Below are 18936 nucleotides of genomic sequence, written 5' to 3' on the forward strand. Positions count from 1 at the left end.
ATCTCTTGGACTGTTGAGTAAGACTCATTTGCGGAGCAATTCATGAAAACTTTCCTCTAATCAACGGTCACAATATCCTTGCGTGTTGTAATAGTCGACTATCAGAATGATTAACATTAACTTCTCATCATGGCTCTCAAGCCATTTTTCGACAATCATTGATAACATTAATGACCATTAACGATCTTGACCCAACGTTGAAGACTATATACACATCTATAATGAAAGACTGAAAGTAAAATTCATTTGATGCATCCCACCATAGGGATGGCAATTTGACTCATACCCAGAGGGTACCCGCAAAAATTACCCATAATGGGTAGGGTAAAAACCCGCATTTTGGGTACGGGCACGGGTATGGGTAATTACCCGCAAAAATGAACGGGTATGGGTGCGGGTACGGGTACCTTAGTACCCACCCCGCCCCATACCCGCATAATATATATTTATTTATTTTATTTATATTAGTATATTATAATATATGTAAATCAATTTAAAACAATACAACTCTACTAAACTATTACATATTTTTAATAAAAATGTTTATTTATAACATAATATAAAAATAAATGTGAATATTTAACATAAATATGGACTTTAACATAAGGTTAGTAATAATTTTGTTTATAATTTTCATTAGTCAATATTAAAATCTTTAATTTTTTTTTAATTCTATTAAAATTATATGATATTTTATAATTGATCAATTTATTTTTAATAAAAATGTGGGTAACGGGTATGGGTATGGGTACCTAGGTACCCATAGGGTATGGGGACGGGGGGAAAAATTGTTACCCACGCGGGTATGGGGATGGGTACGAGTATTTTTTCAATCCGCGGGTATGGGGATGGGTACTATAGTACCCTACCCATACCCTACCCATTGCCATCCCTATCCCACCATTTGATTTAGTAAGGTTATATAAGAGAAAATTTTAGCAATTGTGCTTCTAAAACAACTAAAAAAATTGTGTAAAAAAAAAAACTAAAATTTTAGGACAAAAATAAATTGCTTGATGGACCAAAAATCAAGGATAAAAGAAGTAATAAATAACAATTGCAAGTCAATTTTTTGGCAAAAAAAGTCAAAGTCAAAGTCAAATTAATACCTAATTTATTTTAATTGACCAATATTAAATTTCACCGTAGTTAAATATGGAATATAAGCAAAAACAGTTTTTTTTAATTAATTAAACAATCAATGAATTTGGAATATAACATAGACTAGATTCAGTGATTATTCAAAAATTTTAAAAAATTATTTTTTACTTATATTTGAAATCCAATGGAGTATAATAAGGAAAATCAAAGCAATTGGCAAATATACAATGGGGGGCAAGAAAATTGAGAATACAATGTCTCGTTTATCTTCTATTCTTGTGGTTTTTCTTTTATGTGTCGCATTTGTCTATGCAGTTAAGTTTGTAGATGTGAATACTATTTGCAAGAAAGCAAAAAATCATTCATTTTGCTCAGCTCTTCTGAATTCAAATCCCAGTAAAAGTCGAGATCTCGTTAGCCTTGCACTATACACCATCCATGTGGGTCATATAAACGCGACCAACGCCCTCAATCTATCAGACACACTAGTCGCAAAAAGTAGCCATGATCTTGAGGCATACACATATTATTCAGTATGTTCTAATGATTTTAAGGAAATTGTCAATATCCTTAAGGTTGCTCAAGTTGACTTGAAGAGCAAAAACTACAAGTATCTGTCTATACATGTGGAAAATATTAGAACTCATGTTTCTAATTGTATTGACGCAAAATATCCTATTGCTTACCCTGATCCATCTTTGCTTCCAAAATATGCAGCTATTGTTGATCAAGATGCTCAAATTTTTTCTATCATAGCAAATTATTTAGGACAAGCCTAATTAAATATATGCAACTGTCCAATTAATTATATGCTTTATATTTTGTATTTCTTGGTCAATGTATTGCAATAAACAAGTCAATATTGTGGAAATGATCTTTAAAAATACAATGACCGATGCGATTACTTTGCAATGATATAATTAACTTGAATGATATATTCGTTTGGGTGTTTTTGTTTATATGTTCTCTTGTAATTGTAATGGGAGAAGTATCTTTCCATCAACTTGGGTTTTGTTTATTTATTTATTTATTTATTTATCTTTTTGGTTTTCACCACCGATTTAATCTGCTTCGAGGGTCAGTTCTGATATTCCAGCCTCCTCCCAATCGTAGTTGCGGTGGATCGAACCATGATCTTCCCTACCAAATTCAGTGTCAATCACCACTAAACCAAAAATAATTTGGATTTTGTTTAGTATGAGTATAAATTTAGCTATTAAAATAATAAACATTTATAAATATATTTATTATATTATATATTTATCTAAACTAATTTTTTTTAAAAACTCTTGAAATAAAATTAAAAAAAATTGAAACTTAAAAATGTTCTTGCTTGAGTAGCTTGGGCGGACCCTACAAAGGCTGAATTCAAGTATTGTACAAGAATCTTCCGTTCAAAGACAGAATAAGAAAGATATAATTTAGTACATTTAAGACCTACCTATTTATAACATCGTAGATTTGTTCACTTTTGCAGCAATCACAGTTCACAGTGTCAAAACAATGGCAAAAGTGGGAAGAATGAAGTTAGGATCACAAGGTTTGGAAGTTTCCTTACAAGGACTTGGTTGCATGGGCATGTCTGCTTTTTATGGTCCTCCTAAACCTGAATCTGACATGTTTGCTCTCATCAACCATGCCATAGAATCTGGTATCACTTTTCTTGATACTTCTGATATCTATGGTCCTCACACCAATGAACTCCTTCTTGGAAAGGTTACAACTTTCTTATACCCTTTTGGTTTTTCTTTTGATTGCATCTATTAATTTTTTTTTGGGTATGCACCATTATGAATTTATGATATTGTTGTTGCAGTTTGGTTTTTGTTGTATTATGTGTTATGAGTCTATATGAATGGAATTGAAATGTTTATTGTGTTGTGTATGATTTGATGAAGTGTGAAAATTGTTGAATATAGGCTTTGAAGGGGGTGAGAGAGAAGGTTGAATTGGCTACTAAATTTGGAATAAGAGCTTCTGAAGGGAAATTTGAGATCTGTGGTGATCCAGCTTATGTCAGAGAAGCTTGTGAGGCTAGCTTGAAGAGACTTGATATTGATTGTATTGATCTCTATTATCAGCATCGGATTGATACTCGTCTTCCGATTGAAGTCACGGTATGATCCTTTATATATCTCTGTCACTGTGATTTGATTTTGGTTGCTGTGCTTACACTAAGTACCATTAAGCTTTGTTTTGCTTCTGGAAATGATATGATTCCATATTGGAATGCATTTTTATATTTCACCTAAAAGTAGGAATTAGGTCAAATTATTTCATTTAAGATTTGAAATCATAAACCTCGAGGGTTGGCCAGGTGGTGTAGACTTGGAAACCGGAGTGTGCTCAGTGCTCCTCTCTAGGTCTTTGGTTTTAATCCTCCCAAGTGCCAACTTCTGTGTTGAGCCATTCCAAACGAGGCATTGCTCTGGCTTCAATGGGCCGCCCCGTTGTTGGATAGTGGGATTTATCCCCCAGATTAGTCAGTCTTTGGCGAGATACCAAGTTTCTAACAAAAAAATATTTAAAATCATATTTTTAAATCTGTGAAACACTTCTCAGATCCCCAAATCATCAAATTAAAATCATATTTGCTCTAATACCATCAATTAGCATTTACCCTCAATGATTTGATTGGGATAATTTGAACCAAGATATCAAATATATAGAAAGACATGTGTAATGACTTCAACTTTTTTTGGCTTTCTTTGTAAGATTGGGGAGCTTAAGAAACTTGTTGAAGAGGGAAAAATAAAATACATTGGTTTGTCGGAGGCCTCAGCTTCAACAATCAGAAGAGCACATGCAGTTCATCCGATAACAGCTGTGCAGCTAGAGTGGTCACTATGGTCAAGAGATGTTGAGGAAGAAATAATTCCAACTTGCAGGTGTGATAAATAGTTTTTAAACATTATGTTTTGTTATCTAGCATTTTTCTCTCTGGTACTTTGATAATATTGCAATGATACAAAAGCTATGAAGCACCGACACATACATTGAACACAACACTGACACAGACACCAGTGACAATTAAAGAAAATGGAAGTGATTGAATGTAATGTAACTACATATGTCAGTGTCGTGTCAGATACCAAACACACATTTAATCTGAATTGCCAGTGCTACATAGATACGAAGTCTAACTTCATAAGTTTTGATTTTTTTTCTTAGGGAACTTGGTATTGGAATTGTTGCGTATAGTCCTCTTGGGCGAGGATTCTTTTCGTCAGGAACAAAGTTACTTGATAACTTGCAACAGGATGACTACAGGAAGGTTTGTTGAAAGCTTGCTCTTAATCAACTGACCTAGTATTACTTCACAAACATGAATTACTTTATGATCCTTGAATGTCAAGGTCACTAAATGACATCTAATTCTGTTTTAGTTAGTCATAAATCAATTGTTAAACTTCAAAACTGTTTGGAGATATGCTTGGCAGTAATGAATATAATTCAGAACTCTAAAAAAATAAAAAGGTACATGTGATTAATATGTGGCAATGCCCTTAGTATAGTTTTCCGAAGAAAACAAAGTAAACGCAGAAGTATCCACTCCGCATAGTTGTTTGATTATGCATTCTCATGACAATTGGAGAGTGTGAAATGTGAATCTATATCTATATATAAAGGGAATACCATGTTTTGGTGCTGTATTTTTGTTTATCAATTTTACCCTTCATTTAAATTATTTACACTTATATGTATGTATGTAAATATGTTGCAGCATTTGCCTCGATTTCAACCTGAAAATTTGCAGCAGAATCAGACTATATTTGATAAGGTTAATGAACTGGCTGCAAAGAAAGGATGTACTCCATCTCAGCTTGCACTAGCTTGGCTTCATCACCAAGGAAATGACGTGTGTCCAATACCTGGAACCACCAAAATTGAGAACTTGAATCAAAACATTGGAGCTTTATCAGTGAAACTAACATCAGAAGAGATAGCAGAAATTGAGTCCTTAGCAGATTCTGTTAAGGGTGGTAGATATGGGAATGAAATAAGTACATGGAAGAATTCTGATACTCCACCACTCTCTTCTTGGAATGCTGCATAATTAAGTGGTTTGCTTGCTTAATTCTCATACTAATGTAACTTGGCATTTGCTGCTGTTACCTTGAGAAATAAATCAGTATGAGTTTGTTTTTTAATAAATTTGGTTGTATAAATTACCTGTTTTACAAACTGAAACGGACGGTTCAATAGATTGAATCTCGGTTTGAGGGGTTTAAAGCAGTTGAACCATGACCCGTCGTAGGTCTCTGTGGTTCGATGTCCGGTTTGGTTTTAAAACATTGATATAAACCTTCATAGTTTATAGTATTTGATGTCATGTGGCTTTTTATATGGTTTGAACTCTATTGAACATGACTACATATAAATTGTTACATGTTTAAGGGCATTTTTGGGCTCAATTAAATATTTGTTTGATAAACTATTATATTGATTCCTTCTCCTTCAAGGAGGCCAACAATTTTTGGGCGTTCTTCATAGCCTCCTCACTAGTCTCCTCACTTTGGCCTCTAGGACAGCAACCTTCTCACCCTCTCTTTCCAACTTACTCACTTTGGACCCCATGGTCTCAACCTTCGTCGAAAACTCCTCACTCGTCGTCAGCATTGTGCACCCAAAAGTCACCAATGTATCAAATATAAGCAAGGAATGCTGCCATGCAAAAATGCTACAAACTAGCTGCTTGGATGCATGATTCTCAACACCATACATCTCCTTTTTCTCTCCGCGTAAACTACCATAGAGCTTAGACAAGACAATGTGATCTTGACATTCACAAGAGTAGGGAAGTTTGGGGCAATAACTACTAATATGTTAATGATAGTTCGTTGTTGGTGCAAACCAGTTGTTGGTATTGTTTCATCATTGACTGTTAGAATTGTCGACGTCCTTAAGGATGCTCAAGTATTCTTGAAGAAGAGAAATTATGATTTCGCTCTTGAACATGTCAATACTGTTAGAATTCATGTTGATAATTGTATTACAGGAGATTCACCCTGCACTGTCACTCCGATTATCCCCCATCCTCTCCGTCCCTATCTCCGCACTACTGCCGTGGGGGCTTTCTCCCTCATCTTCATCTCTACCAGAAAAATTTCCTACGTTCGAAACCTCAAATGGGACAATCTGCACGAGTATCTGTACTTACAAATATAAATTGACATGTCAACAACTATGTTTCTGTCTGGAACACAAAAATAGATAAAGGGAAAAGGGTTACAGGAAAGTAAGGTTGGGATGATGCTGAAGATGGAAGGATCTGTTGGGTTCTAAACTGATTCTCTCTCTTTTTCATCTTTGGTATTTAGTGAAATTGGTAAAAATGAAAGTAGAGACCACGTGAAACACATTACATAATAAGAAAGATATAATTTACCTTTCAAAAAACAAAGATAGATAAGTAAATTTGAAGTAGTTCGATTTATGTTTAGTGTTGTATTGTGAGCTGAGACTCATAGCAATGACAACAGTGGGAAGAATGAAGTTGGGATCACAAGGTATGGAAGTGTCTTTACAAGGACTTGGTTGCATGAGCATGTCTGCTTTTTATGGTCCTCCTAAGCTTGAACCTGACATGATTTCTCTCATCCACCATGCCATAGATTCTGGTGTCACTTTTCTTGACACTTCTGATGTCTATGGCCCTCACACCAATGAACTCCTTCTCGGAAAGGTTCCTACTTTCTCTTACCCTTTTAGCTTTTCTTTTGATAATTACCTATATTAAAAATGTTTGGGACTTAGAGCTAGTGTTGTGTGATTTGAAAAATAAAAAAAAAGAGATTGTGGAAGTCATTTTTGTAAACGGGAGAGAATGCGCTCAGTCTTGACCACCACGCATGCTGTCCGGCGTTTTGAGCTTAGGTAGTAGCTAGTACTTAGTAGTTAGTTACCTATAAATAAGGGAGTCCTTTGCCGCTTTTTAAACTTAGTCCCGCAACTCAATCCAGTAATATTTTCGAAGGCTTAGTACATTTCAAAACAATTTTTAAAGTTCTAAAATCAACAGTTTTTGTTGCAACATGTGCTATGAGCATGATTGAAATTGAAATATATATTGTGTATGATGATTTTGATGAAGTGTGTGAAAATTATGGAATAGGCTTTGAAGGTAGGTTTTAGAGAGAAAGTTGAATTGGCTACCAAGTTTGGAATCAGAGCTTCTCAAGGGAAATATGAGATTTTTGGTGATCCAGCTTATGTGAGAGCTGCTTGTGAGGGTAGCTTGAAGAGACTTGATATTGATTGTATTGATCTCTATTATCAACATCGTATTGATACGAGTCTTCCAATTGAAGTCACGGTATGACTCTTTTAATTTCTCTTTGATTTTGGTTTTAGTAGCTTAAGTTTTAACATATATAAAATGACAGTGTGTGGTGATTTCAATTTTTTCTGTTTTCTTTGTAAGATTGGAGAGCTTAAAAAACTTGTTGAAGAGGGGAAAATAAAATACATCGGTTTGTCTGAGGCCTCGCCTTCAACAATCAGAAGAGCACATGCAGTTCATCCAATAACAGCTGTGCAGTTGGAGTGGTCACTATGGTCAAGAGATGTCGAGGAAGAAGTAATTCCAACTTGCAGGTTCACTTTAGTTTGCAAACGTTATGTTTTGCATGTTATCTAACGTTTCTCTTGTTAAAAAGTCTCACATTGGTTGTGAGTTGATATGAACATGTGTTTATAAGTAGATATGACGTCTAAATTCTTGAGTTGTGATTGGTTTTCTTTCTTAGGGAACTTGGTATTGGAATTGTTGCATATTGCCCTCTTGGGCGAGGATTCTTTTCATCTGGAACAAAGTTGTTTGAGAATTTGCAACGAGATGATTTCCTGAAGGTTCGTAAAAAACATGCTTTTAAAAAAAAATCATGTCAATTAATTGTTCATTTTGTTAATATACTCACCTAGAGGTACCGTCACTACAGTCTCTAAATTTTTCAAAATAGCAAAAACATTTTGTTAATAATTTGTCGACCAAACCGAATAGCACAAGACATATTTCATGACCAATTTAACTAACAAAGACATGTTCTATGATGATAGTGAGAAACAAATGACAGGTTGAGGGATATTTTTGTAATAGCATCTTCAAAGTTTTCTATTTTAGTTAGACATACAACAATTGTTAAACTCTTCAAAACTGTGGAAATATGTTGCAGTACTTGCCTAGATTTCAACCTGAAAACCTACAACACAATCAGACTATATTTGAGAAAGTTAATGAACTAGCTGCAAAGAAAGGATGCACTTCATCTGAACTTGCATTGGCCTGGCTTCATCACCAAGGAAACGACGTGTGTCCGATACCTGGAACCACCAAAATTGAGAACTTGAATCAAAACATTGGGGCTTTGTCTATTAAATTAACACAAGAAGAAATGGCAGAAATTGAGTCCTTAGCAGATATTGTTAAAGGTGTTAGATATGGGGAGGGTATAAGAACATGGAAGGGTTCTGATACTCCACTACTCTCTTCTTGGAAAGGTGTATAATGAAGTGCTTTTCTTTGCTTCATGCTCCTGCTGTTTCCTTAAGAAATAAATCAGTATGAGTTCCTCTTTGAATGAATTTGGTTGTGTAAACATATGTTTGAAAAATTAACCGGACGATTCAAGTTAAATCCTAAATAAATACAATACTGCCTATGGTTTGCGTACATGAATGTTTCGATTGTGGTTTTGTCGCAATTCAAGAAATTTAAAGTAGTTGAACCTGTTAGATAATAGGGCTTTTCTTTTTATCATAGTTTGTATCTCTATTGTTAACAGAACCATGACTGTGAGGTCTTGCCAGTTCAATGTCCTGTTTGGTTTTTAAAACTGTTAAGTCCACATAGGTTGCGAAATAATCTTAATATATGTTTATAAGTGAGGGAAATCTTCACTTTACAACTCGGTTTTATATGGTTGAATTAAGTTCAACTCTCAATTCTTTGACGGTATCAGAGCTTTTTCCACGATCAGCTGGACTGCCTACTATATGGTTTTCAATCGGATCATCCACCATTTATATCTGCACGCCCCAACCCCAATAGTGTTAGGCGCAATGGAGTGTCAATAGAATCATACACTCATTTCATTCCTACGCTATTGTCTTGTTACTATGCAATGTTTTCACTATCATACAGTTCTATTTTTTCAAAGCAATTTAACTTACCTATGAATTTACGCATAAATGAAAGTTTTACTCATCCTCTTCTACCGACTTAAAAGTTACTAAAGTTTTAAATATAAAAATTAAATAAATAGATACACACACATAGTGTGCCACATATTATGCCAAACCATAAAGGAGGGGACAATAGCAAGTACTTTGGTCACATGCTTGAATGTTATTTGTAGGATTCCCTTGTGATTTACTCAATGATGTTGATCATTATATTCAAGTAAGTCTAAATCATTGGCTCAAATTAAGTTACCTAATGAAGTTCAAACAAAACTTATAAAATGAGAAAAATAAAAACTTTATGATGTAAAGATGTGAAATTTCTTCAAAAAGAATGCCTTAGCACACAAGTAAGGTGGGGTCGACTTCCAAATATCGTATCTTTGATAATAATATTAGGGTAATTATTGTTGGAGAGCTAGTAGAGGAACATAACTTGATTTTAGAACTCAATTAGAGTATAATTAATCTTTTTTATTGGCTGAGTAATCTTAAAAATAATTTTCTTTTAGTACAAAAAAACTCAAAAGCAAGTTGAGTTGCACAGTTTAACCAACTAACAACTCTAACACACTAATAACATAACCACTCCATTAGGATTTATATTTACACTTTATATCATAACATACCAAACTTGGATTTAAAATAGTTTATTAATTCCCCACATTAATCATTCTATCTTGCTCACAAAGATAAATAGGAACCAAAATATATAACCCCTATTAGGATCCTATTCATAATTAAGATAGTCTATGCTCTCTCAAATTAACAATAATAGTTGATACATACATACCACAAAAAAATTGGTTTTAGAAGAAATGAGAAATCATATGGAGAGATTAGTAGTTCTTCCTTTCTCTTTAAGGTGTGCTTCCAAATCAAGTGTGGGATTAGGTGAAGCCAAAGGATCAAAAAAATGTTCAAAAGAGTCAATTGTTTCAAGTAGTTTCTTCCCTCTAGCTATCTACATCTTTCTCTATATTCATTCATTTTAATTTCTTTCTTAGGTGATTGAATTTGTAATGAAATGTTTTACCTTTTTTTGCAAGGAAGACAAGAAGGACAAATTATCACAACTAAAATGAAGAAAAAAAGGTCTTTTGGATATTTTGTTCTACCAAAGGCTAATGTAGCTGCAGGCATAAAGAGATTGATATATGGTATCAAGAGTTTATCTCAATTATTTTGTGAGTTTAATAACTTCTTCTTTATTTTTAATTTTTTTTGCATTTTTTGTTGTTGGAAATTATGATTAATTGCTTTATTTTTATTTATTTTTGCATGGTCATGTGTAAAAGTTATATTGTGAATATCATTTTAAAATTTTGATATGATATAACTTTTTATTGTCAAAGACTATATGAGGGGTCTTTAAATAACTATATGAATCTAGTGTCTTTTAATTTTAAATTTCAAAGAATAAATTGGAGTTGACTTTTTTTTACTAAACACACCTCTGTTAATGACTCTGCGCATAGTGCATGCCTATATAATCTGGCCATTTATTTCAATCCAGCTTCTTTATATTTGTATATTATGTATATTATTATTATTATTATTATTATTATTATTATTATTATTATTATTGTGAAATATACGTTTACATTGCTTTGGTTATCATCAAATTTATGTTGAATATTCTCTTGATTTCAATTTATTTTTTAGTTTACAAAGAGCATATTGAGGAGATTGAACATGATATGGAAATTGGGTATCCAACGGATGTAAAGCATGTAACACATATTGGACTTGATGGCTCAACAACCACAAATAATGTTAAAGGTTGGGACAATTTAAAGGCACCTGAATTACTGTCTTTATCTCCAATTACATTAAAGCAATTTGAATTGGCCATGGCTACCCAAGCTCACCAACCACTTATTGATAATTCCTCCCAAAAATGTGATTAAATATATACTTGTGGGACTCATTATTGTTGGCTTAATAATTAAGTCTCTTCTAATTGTAGATTAATGATCATTATGATTGATTAAGATGTATCTATAAGAGTTCACATGCATTGTGCATAAATGAACATTCATGAATATTTGTAACCTCTCTTTGTCTTTGGACTCTCTTGTTTTTGCTCTGTTCTTGAGATGAGATTACCTCTAAGCTTCATTGCTTTTTTCAATGCGATGAAGTCTTCAATTTTAAATTTGAGATTGAGTTCTTTCTATGCAGGAGTAAATCGTTTTATAATAGCAAAATATAATAACTTAATCTTATCTCAATCTACTATTTTATTTTTACTTAAATTAACAAAATATAGTAAGTTAATTTATTTTTTTTATAAAAAAAAATTTAGGATGAGGGGATGGTGTCTCAATCCAAAGGACCTGAGACCTATCGGATTCAAGACCTGTATTTTTATCACTAGACCAAACCTTTGGAGGTTTTTTTTTTTTTTTTTTTTTTTTTTTGCGGAAGCCTTTGGAATTTATAATAAGTTAATTTTGTCACCTTATATTATTATTTCTCTAAATTAAATTTTTATTCTAAGGATGTGGTATATTAAATATTAGCATAATAATACAATAAAAATAATTTTCATATGTACTTCTTTAAAAAATAATTTGAAATTTAATAATGAGTCAGGATCCGTTGACACCAACTAGTTTGACACCAAATGTTACACCTCTCAATAACGTTTTAACCGATATAAATTTTATAAAATCCATCGTTGGATTGAAAGTTTACATCATATAGATCATTTGTGTAAAATTTCAAATAAATCCAAAATCATTTGATATGTTATTGAGATACATCAAAATTAACGGTTTTTGTATTTTTTTAAATGCCGTTAATCTTTATGTGTCTCAATAGCATATCAAATGATTTTGGATTTGTCTGAAATTTTACACAAATGATCTATATGATGTAAACTTTCAATCCAACGGTGGATTTTATAAAATTTATATCGGTTAAAACGTTATTGAGAGGTGTAACATTTGGTGTCAAACTAGTTGGTGTCAACGGATCCTGACTCTTTAATAATATATAAATATTTTAACATTGTCATCCAATAAGAAATTATCAAATTTTCATGTCATACAACTAATCTTAAAATATCTTTGTGATTTTCTATATATTATTCTATCATAAACAAGTTTTCAAGTTTCATCATGCATAAGTTTTCTAGTTTCACATTTGCATTTTTCATGATAAATCAAAATTGGTTAAAAGAAAGGGTAATTTACCTTGCTTACCAAATACCAATATACCAGTTTTTGTTATTAGGTTTCAACATAAAGAAACAGTACGTACATATCAACTTTTTGAAATTGGATCATCTCCTTTCCATGATTCTTTTGATCGCCCTCCTTCAACAAATTGTGTACATTTCTCTCTTGATACTCCCTGTCTTGGTTTTTTTTTTTTTTTTTTTTTTTAATAATTTCTCTCTCTTAATCATCTCTCAAAAATTTAGAAAGTGATGATAGACACAACTTGAAGAAGGAGAGGATTCGAATCCCAACTTTCTTTGAGGGATGTCCTAATTTATAGTGGCAAAGATTACATCATAATTGTTTGTTTTCACCCGGAAATTGTTTACAAAACCAGATATAATAGTGAAATGCTTAATGTCACGACGAAGATAAATATCACGAAAACATGACGACAAAGACATACTAATTCGTGATTTGCTTTATTCATTATATATAACATCCGATCCGTGCCTCTGGCCATCTTTTGTATATAAAAAATAAAATAAAAAATCGCTCTAACCATATGAAAGCAAAGGAGATTTTGGACTTTTGGTGGTGTTAGTTAAGAAAATCAAATATGATAAATTTTGTAAATGAATCTAATATAGTAAAATCATTTTAGAATTTGTGTAGTCTATCTTTTCAGGATATTGATTATTTGCTGCTCCTTTTTCTTTTACCCTCTCTACTGCCATTTTACGTGTCTATTTCTCCTTTCTATTTTGAATGAGTAATTACAAATAGGGGTGATCGTATCCGAACCAATCCAAAAGTAAAACCGTAAATCGAACCAAACCAAACCGAAAACCGCAAAAACCGCATTTGGTTTGGATGTATTTGGATGGCTTTCTTACTGAACCGCAAACCGCAAAAACCGCAAAAACAGCGGATAACCGCAAAAACCGCATTAAGTTACTATTATATATTTATATTCCAATATCGTAAAAGAAAATATATTTATATTCCAATATACATGCCCAATTACCAAGTCAGTCGACCAAATTAATCGAACTTCAAGTTCTTTTTATTTTTTGTACTGAAATTTTATTTTGGTGTTGTAATGTTATTTTAAATAAACAAATTTTATCGGTACCGTGATGTTATTTTGAAAATTCAATTTTTTTATATATTTAAAATTGTAAGTTACTATAATGTTATTTTGAATAAATAATTTTTGTTGGTACTACAATGTTATTTTGGAACTTCAATTTTTTATTTTTTTTTATGCTTAAAATTGTTCGGTACAATCATTATGTTTTAAACCGCACCAACCGAACCGATCCAAACCGCATTGGTTTGGTTTGGTTTGGTTTGGATGACTTTTTAAAAATCAACCGAACCAAACCGAACCAAACCGAACCGCATGCATTTTTATCTCGCGGTTAGGATGACTTTTATGCTCAAAACCGAACCAAACCGCACCGCGATCACCCCTAATTACAAACTGATTGTAGCTTTAAAATATATAGAAAGCCCAAAAAAATCATTGTTAAGAGCTTACGAGAACTATCAACTGATTCTACGGTTAACTTCCAAGCATAACAACAATAATGTGATTGAGAAATTAGATTTTTGAATAGAGGCAATGTGTATTGTAATTTTTGAAATAAGTAGCACGTTTTAATATTGAGGGAAAGATTCTCCAACCAACGAGGTATAAACCTGATGTAGTAGATTGTTGTTGAATAAAAATCTCAACCGGTTGATTCGATACTTTTGATGTAGAAGATTACCTTTAGTAGCTTGAAATTTTAATTTGTCGATCATTAGCAACCAAAAAGGTCAGAGTGAGGATTCAAATTTTGATTTTTTTTTTTTTTTAAAAGAGTATGACACAATTTCATACTCCAATTCCTTATTATATATGGTCAATGAGTTCCCACAAGACGAATTATTCAGAACAACTCGAATTTAATTTTAAGCGTAATAATTTTTTGTTTATTTATTTTGCGTCCGACCGCTAAATTATCGGCCCTTCCCTTAAAAATTAAAAAGTTAAAAATAAAAAAATACGACTACACTTTCTCTAAAAAAAAAATGACTATACTTAAATTTCCTTGTACTATTTTCCGATTCTACCCTTTGCAACACTGGTATACTCCTTCGTTCGTACAACGGTACAAGCGTCACTCAATTATTTTCGTGACATTATTAGACACACAAAAAACTTTTGTCAAAGAAATGGCAATACCGTCATTTCACAAATCCACCTCAGCTGTCGGTGGACTCGTCTAATTATTCCTTCCCTCAAAGCCAGTCTGTTCTTACTAACACTTCAACGTCCCCACTCACAATCTCTCCACCGTCCGATCTATCTCTTAAAACTTCACATTACTCTTATTACTCTCTCTCTCGCGTATCTCACAATTCATTCTCCCATTTCATCTCCAAACCAGAAATGGCGAAACTAAACGCCGTCGTTTTACTCTTCACCTTCGTTATTCTCCTCACCGACATCACAACAACCACCGTTGACGGCCAAGGAACAAACGCGAAACCATTAGTGAAATACAAGCACGGTAAAAAGTACTGCGATAAAGGTTGGGAATGTAAAGGATGGTCAATTTATTGTTGTAATTTGACAATTACAGATTATTTTCAAACCTATCAATTTGAGAATCTGTTTTCAAAGAGAAATACTCCAATTGCTCATGCTGTTGGATTTTGGGATTATTTTTCGTTTATCAATGCTGCTTCGCTTTTTGAACCGTTGGGTTTTGGTACTACTGGAAATAAAACTACACAGATGATGGAAATTGCTGCTTTTCTTGGACACGTTGGAAGCAAAACCTCTTGTAAGAATTTTCATATTTTTTTTTTATTTTTAGTAAATATATATAGATCTAATTTTATTTTATTTTTACTAATCTATATATCTAATTTTAGTTGCTAAATTGTTGGAATGTATGAATTTGTGTATTTATTTATAATATTTGAAAATGATATTTTTGGTTTTCACCACCAGGATCCGACTCACTAGACGGCCTAATATTTTTTGTTGATTAAATTTGTCGATGGTATTTGGAGAGATTATGATACATTAAGTTAGTAATGTTAGAGATGTATTTTTTTTTTTGTGTGTGTTAACCATCTGGTTCCACCCAAGAGTCAAACTCAGATTCTTTCGAATGATTTCTCTTTTGGTGGAGCTTATTATTAACCGCATAAGCTCAATGTCTTGGTTAATAACAAATCTAAAAATAGAGGGGTGGATCTGATTAATATTTTGGGATTTTTGGGATTATTTTGGAATATTGATAATGTGGGATATTGGGTTGATATTATTGTATAATTTTAAGGGTTATGTTAATATGTCTTTTAGTCCCTATTTGCATTTTATATGGACTATTTTGAGGATTAAAAATATATATTTTTTTGTAAAAAGTTGTCAAAATACAGACTATTCATAGGAACTGTAATATTACGAACGACTACTAAACATGAAAGCTCGTGATTTTGTAAGGACTAAAAACATTTTTAAATCTAATTTTAATGGCCAAATTGGATTTTTACTAAATTTCTTTTTTCAAGCGAGATTTTGCTCAAATGTGTGTTTGTATGAAGTGATTAATTGAATTGTGTTTGGTTTGGTTTAGTTTGTGTTTATTTGTCTAGTTTGATTTAGATTTGCAAGGGCAGAAAATGACTAGTTAGGGTTAACATGCTAAATATTGAGTTGGATTAGCTTAAGCAACAAGCTTCCGGTCAAAACAATTAATATTCTGGATTTTTTTTAAGACTATTTTTATGTGTAATGGAGAAGATCTTAGATCTGAGTCTACAATGTTTGAAATTTTGGGTGAATTGGACTACTGTTGGGTGATTGATTGGTCTGTTGCAGATCTTGATTGATTGTTTCCTTATTTATTGTTGTTAGGTTGCGTACATTATTAAGAGAGATGATGATTTGTTAACTGTTTAGTTGTAGTAGTTGTCATCGTTCTCTTGGTTTATTATTGACATGGCATGTGACATTTCTGAGAAAGATAAAAAGAAAAAAAAAACCAGTAAGATAGAAACCTATGTAGTCAATGATAGATTGAGGAGCAGAGTAGTGGACAATCGCGGTATACGGAGGTAGTAGTATGGCCGTTACATTGAAGTTTAGAAAAACAAACAATACATGCAACTTATACTTTGTACAGACAAGCATAAGAGCTCAAAAATAGAATAGACAGAATAACTATAAGTTGAAGCCATATTTCAGCTTTTAAATGAGCTGCACTGTCGTGGCCAAGTAGCCGCTCCTAAAAAATGCAATGCAACAAGGTTTTGCATAGCACCAGGTCTGCTGTTGACCGCTGCTATAGCTGTCGCTAGTGACTACTGAGATTAATACATGTTTGGTGAAAGTTCATTTATTTGATGGATCTGGCTTAGGTTTATCATTTATATAGTGAAACTTTGATAGCGGTGCTGTGACTGATTTTATTGGGTTTTAGTTTTGACCAATTGGATGTTAATTGTTCCTGGAATGCTGATGCCAGGTGGTTATGGAGTGGCAACCGGAGGACCTTTGGCATGGGGTCTCTGTTACAATCATGAAATGAGTCCTGCCCAGAAATATTGTGATGACTATTACAAAGTCGATTACCCTTGCACTCCTGGAGCTGAATACTACGGACGTGGAGCCATTCCTATTTACTGGTATGTATACTGTCTACTAGTACTAAATACTGATAATATAAGGCCTTTTCTTCTTCTTTTTTTTTGTCCAAAATGTAGCTTCATTTTACAAGTTTCTTTCCTGTTGCTGAACCTTTGAAAGTCGTTAATCCCGAACTTGTCTAAAGTCATTTTGAGGCCTCCTTAATATCCCTGACCCTGACCAGTGTACCAAATTAATCAGACCAGTTGAAGGTTAACACATGACCCAACTCACAAGGTTATTTGTTTATCGGTGATGACAACAGCATTCCCTCACCTGTGGAAAATAAACAGCATTTTGATTTTGGTGTTCTTAGAAAATATAATTCAGTTCATGCAAAGCACCTCAATAACTGTGATCGTTGAACTCGATCTAGTTAAAAATTATTGGCTTGAACTTTGTTGTGTAATTGTTGCATTTGACCCACATGATTAAAAGAGGTGAAAGCCTTTGATTATAGATCCATCAAATCATCATCAAGAAAGGTACGAGGTAATTGATCATTACAAAGTTTTTGAAAGATATATGGTGAGTGCAACAATTGATCAATGGTGAGATTAAGTAGCATGTTTGTCAAGCGCTTAAAGATGAAATTCCTGTGAAGATTGAAACCAGAATTTCATGCACACTTTTATAAAATGGAGCCTGCTTTGGGTTCTGTTTGGATTGGCTTATTTAAGCTTTTCTATTGACTACTGGCATAAGCACTTGTGATTGTTTTTTGGAAGAACTTATGGAAAGACCTTACGTCATGTCCATAAGTTGTTTTCAGCTTATTTTCAAAAGATCTCTAGGATAGCTTATGAAATAAGCTTATAGCTTATATGAAATAGTTTGGCTTTATTTTATAAATAGCGTACACAAAAGCACTTGTATGATACACACTTATGCTATAAGTGTCTAATTTATTTATCCAAATAGAACCTTCAAATGTAGAATAGGAATTAAGAAAAATATTGGTTTCGTATTTATTTTTCCACATCTTAAAAGCTTGGCATGGTTTATGACTTCACTTTTGGTACCATCAATATAGGAACTACAATTATGGAGCTGCTGGAAAAGCTCTGAACGTGAATCTACTTGACCATCCAGAATACATAGAGCAGAATGCAACACTTGCTTTCCAGGCTGCGATTTGGAAATGGATGACACCGGTCAAAAAGTCCCAACCTTCTGCCCATGATGCCTTCGTTGGCAACTGGAAGCCTACCAAGAACGACACTTTAGGGAAACGGGTTCCTGGTTTCGGTGCTACAATGAACATTCTCTATGGCGAAGGTGTTTGTGGACAGGGTGATGTTGAGTCAATGAGCAATATCGTTTCCCATTACCTATATTATCTTGACCTTCTTGGTGTCGGCCGTGAACAAGCTGGGACCCATGATGTCCTTACATGTGCTGAGCAGCTTCCTTTCAACCCAAACACCAAACTTGCAGCATCTTAAATTAGATCATATTTATCAGCATATGATATTGTTGTGCTTATACCTTTGAAAATGGTAAGCTAATAATGGTTCTTAAAGTTATTGGCAACAATGCAATAATTTTGAACTGTGTGGAAGAAGTGTGTGAATTCTTTATAGTTTTTCTTTGTTGTTGTGTAGAAGTTAAGTCATTTGTAATATCATTACACTTTGTGAGAAATTTGTATCTGGTATATAATTACGTTATGGATGTTTTTTGTTATTATATATAGATTTTGTTATTATATATACATTCCTTGGTTATTGGTTGCATATGTTTTAATTTAAATTTGAAGCTGTTTATTTCAGACACAATATCGCCCACAATTCTTTA

At 33.0% G+C, this 18936-nt stretch overlaps 4 protein-coding genes across 5 annotated transcripts; all 4 read left to right on the forward strand.

Moving 5' to 3' along the window:
* Positions 1-1328: 1328 nt before the first annotated feature.
* LOC123892106 (pectinesterase inhibitor 2-like) lies at positions 1329-1880 on the forward strand. The gene has a single exon (XM_045941946.1). The coding sequence runs from the start codon at positions 1329-1331 to the stop codon at positions 1878-1880; it is 552 nt and encodes a 183-aa protein (XP_045797902.1).
* A 574-nt stretch (positions 1881-2454) lies between these two features.
* Positions 2455-8837, forward strand: LOC123891295 (probable aldo-keto reductase 2). Of its 2 annotated transcripts, XM_045941133.1 has the most exons (8): positions 2455-2817; positions 3021-3218; positions 3817-3989; positions 4273-4375; positions 4826-5152; positions 7556-7698; positions 7851-7953; positions 8277-8651. In XM_045941133.1, exons 1-8 carry the CDS (start codon positions 2605-2607, stop codon positions 8607-8609), a joined length of 1593 nt encoding a protein of 530 aa, XP_045797089.1. In that variant the 5' UTR covers positions 2455-2604; the 3' UTR covers positions 8610-8651. The 2 variants fall into 2 exon arrangements, with proteins under 2 accessions (XP_045797089.1, XP_045797090.1); XM_045941134.1 differs by lacking the exons at positions 2455-2817; positions 3021-3218; positions 3817-3989; positions 4273-4375; positions 4826-5152 and adding exons at positions 6341-6787; positions 7217-7417 and having other exon boundaries at positions 7526-7698; positions 8277-8837.
* Positions 8838-9758: 921 nt separating this feature from the next.
* LOC123891293 (CRIB domain-containing protein RIC4-like) lies at positions 9759-11458 on the forward strand. The gene is made up of 3 exons (XM_045941132.1): positions 9759-10224; positions 10332-10469; positions 10948-11458. The coding sequence occupies exons 1-3, from the start codon at positions 10101-10103 to the stop codon at positions 11190-11192; spliced, it is 507 nt and encodes a 168-aa protein (XP_045797088.1). The 5' UTR covers positions 9759-10100; the 3' UTR covers positions 11193-11458.
* A 3228-nt stretch (positions 11459-14686) lies between these two features.
* On the forward strand, positions 14687-18853 carry LOC123891291 (chitinase-like protein 1). Its single transcript, XM_045941130.1, has 3 exons — positions 14687-15286; positions 16979-17138; positions 18173-18853. Exons 1-3 carry the CDS (start codon positions 14890-14892, stop codon positions 18582-18584), a joined length of 969 nt encoding a protein of 322 aa, XP_045797086.1. The 5' UTR covers positions 14687-14889; the 3' UTR covers positions 18585-18853.
* Positions 18854-18936: the final 83 nt, after the last annotated feature.

The sequence above is a fragment of the Trifolium pratense genome, linkage group LG6, assembly GCF_020283565.1.
Source record: "Trifolium pratense cultivar HEN17-A07 linkage group LG6, ARS_RC_1.1, whole genome shotgun sequence".
In the NCBI taxonomy this organism is placed as follows: domain Eukaryota; kingdom Viridiplantae; phylum Streptophyta; class Magnoliopsida; order Fabales; family Fabaceae; genus Trifolium; species Trifolium pratense.

What these genes read in the sequence shown, in the direction of transcription:
- LOC123892106 (XM_045941946.1), top strand. Translation starts at nt 1,329, where the DNA reads ATGGGGGGCAAGAAAATTGAGAATACAATGTCTCGTTTATCTTCTATT.
- LOC123891295 (XM_045941133.1), top strand. Translation starts at nt 2,605, where the DNA reads ATGGCAAAAGTGGGAAGAATGAAGTTAGGATCACAAGGTTTGGAAGTT. An exon ending in ATGAACTCCTTCTTGGAAAG is followed by an intron (nt 2,818 to 3,020) that starts GTTACAACTTTC and finishes TGTTGAATATAG; the next exon opens with GCTTTGAAGGGGGTGAGAGA. An exon ending in AACAGGATGACTACAGGAAG is followed by an intron (nt 4,376 to 4,825) that starts GTTTGTTGAAAG and finishes AATATGTTGCAG; the next exon opens with CATTTGCCTCGATTTCAACC.
- LOC123891293 (XM_045941132.1), top strand. Translation starts at nt 10,101, where the DNA reads ATGAGAAATCATATGGAGAGATTAGTAGTTCTTCCTTTCTCTTTAAGG. An exon ending in AAAAGAGTCAATTGTTTCAA is followed by an intron (nt 10,225 to 10,331) that starts GTAGTTTCTTCC and finishes TTTTTTTGCAAG; the next exon opens with GAAGACAAGAAGGACAAATT. An exon ending in GAGTTTATCTCAATTATTTT is followed by an intron (nt 10,470 to 10,947) that starts GTGAGTTTAATA and finishes TTTATTTTTTAG; the next exon opens with TTTACAAAGAGCATATTGAG.
- LOC123891291 (XM_045941130.1), top strand. Translation starts at nt 14,890, where the DNA reads ATGGCGAAACTAAACGCCGTCGTTTTACTCTTCACCTTCGTTATTCTC. An exon ending in CGTTGGAAGCAAAACCTCTT is followed by an intron (nt 15,287 to 16,978) that starts GTAAGAATTTTC and finishes TGCTGATGCCAG; the next exon opens with GTGGTTATGGAGTGGCAACC. An exon ending in GGAGCCATTCCTATTTACTG is followed by an intron (nt 17,139 to 18,172) that starts GTATGTATACTG and finishes CCATCAATATAG; the next exon opens with GAACTACAATTATGGAGCTG.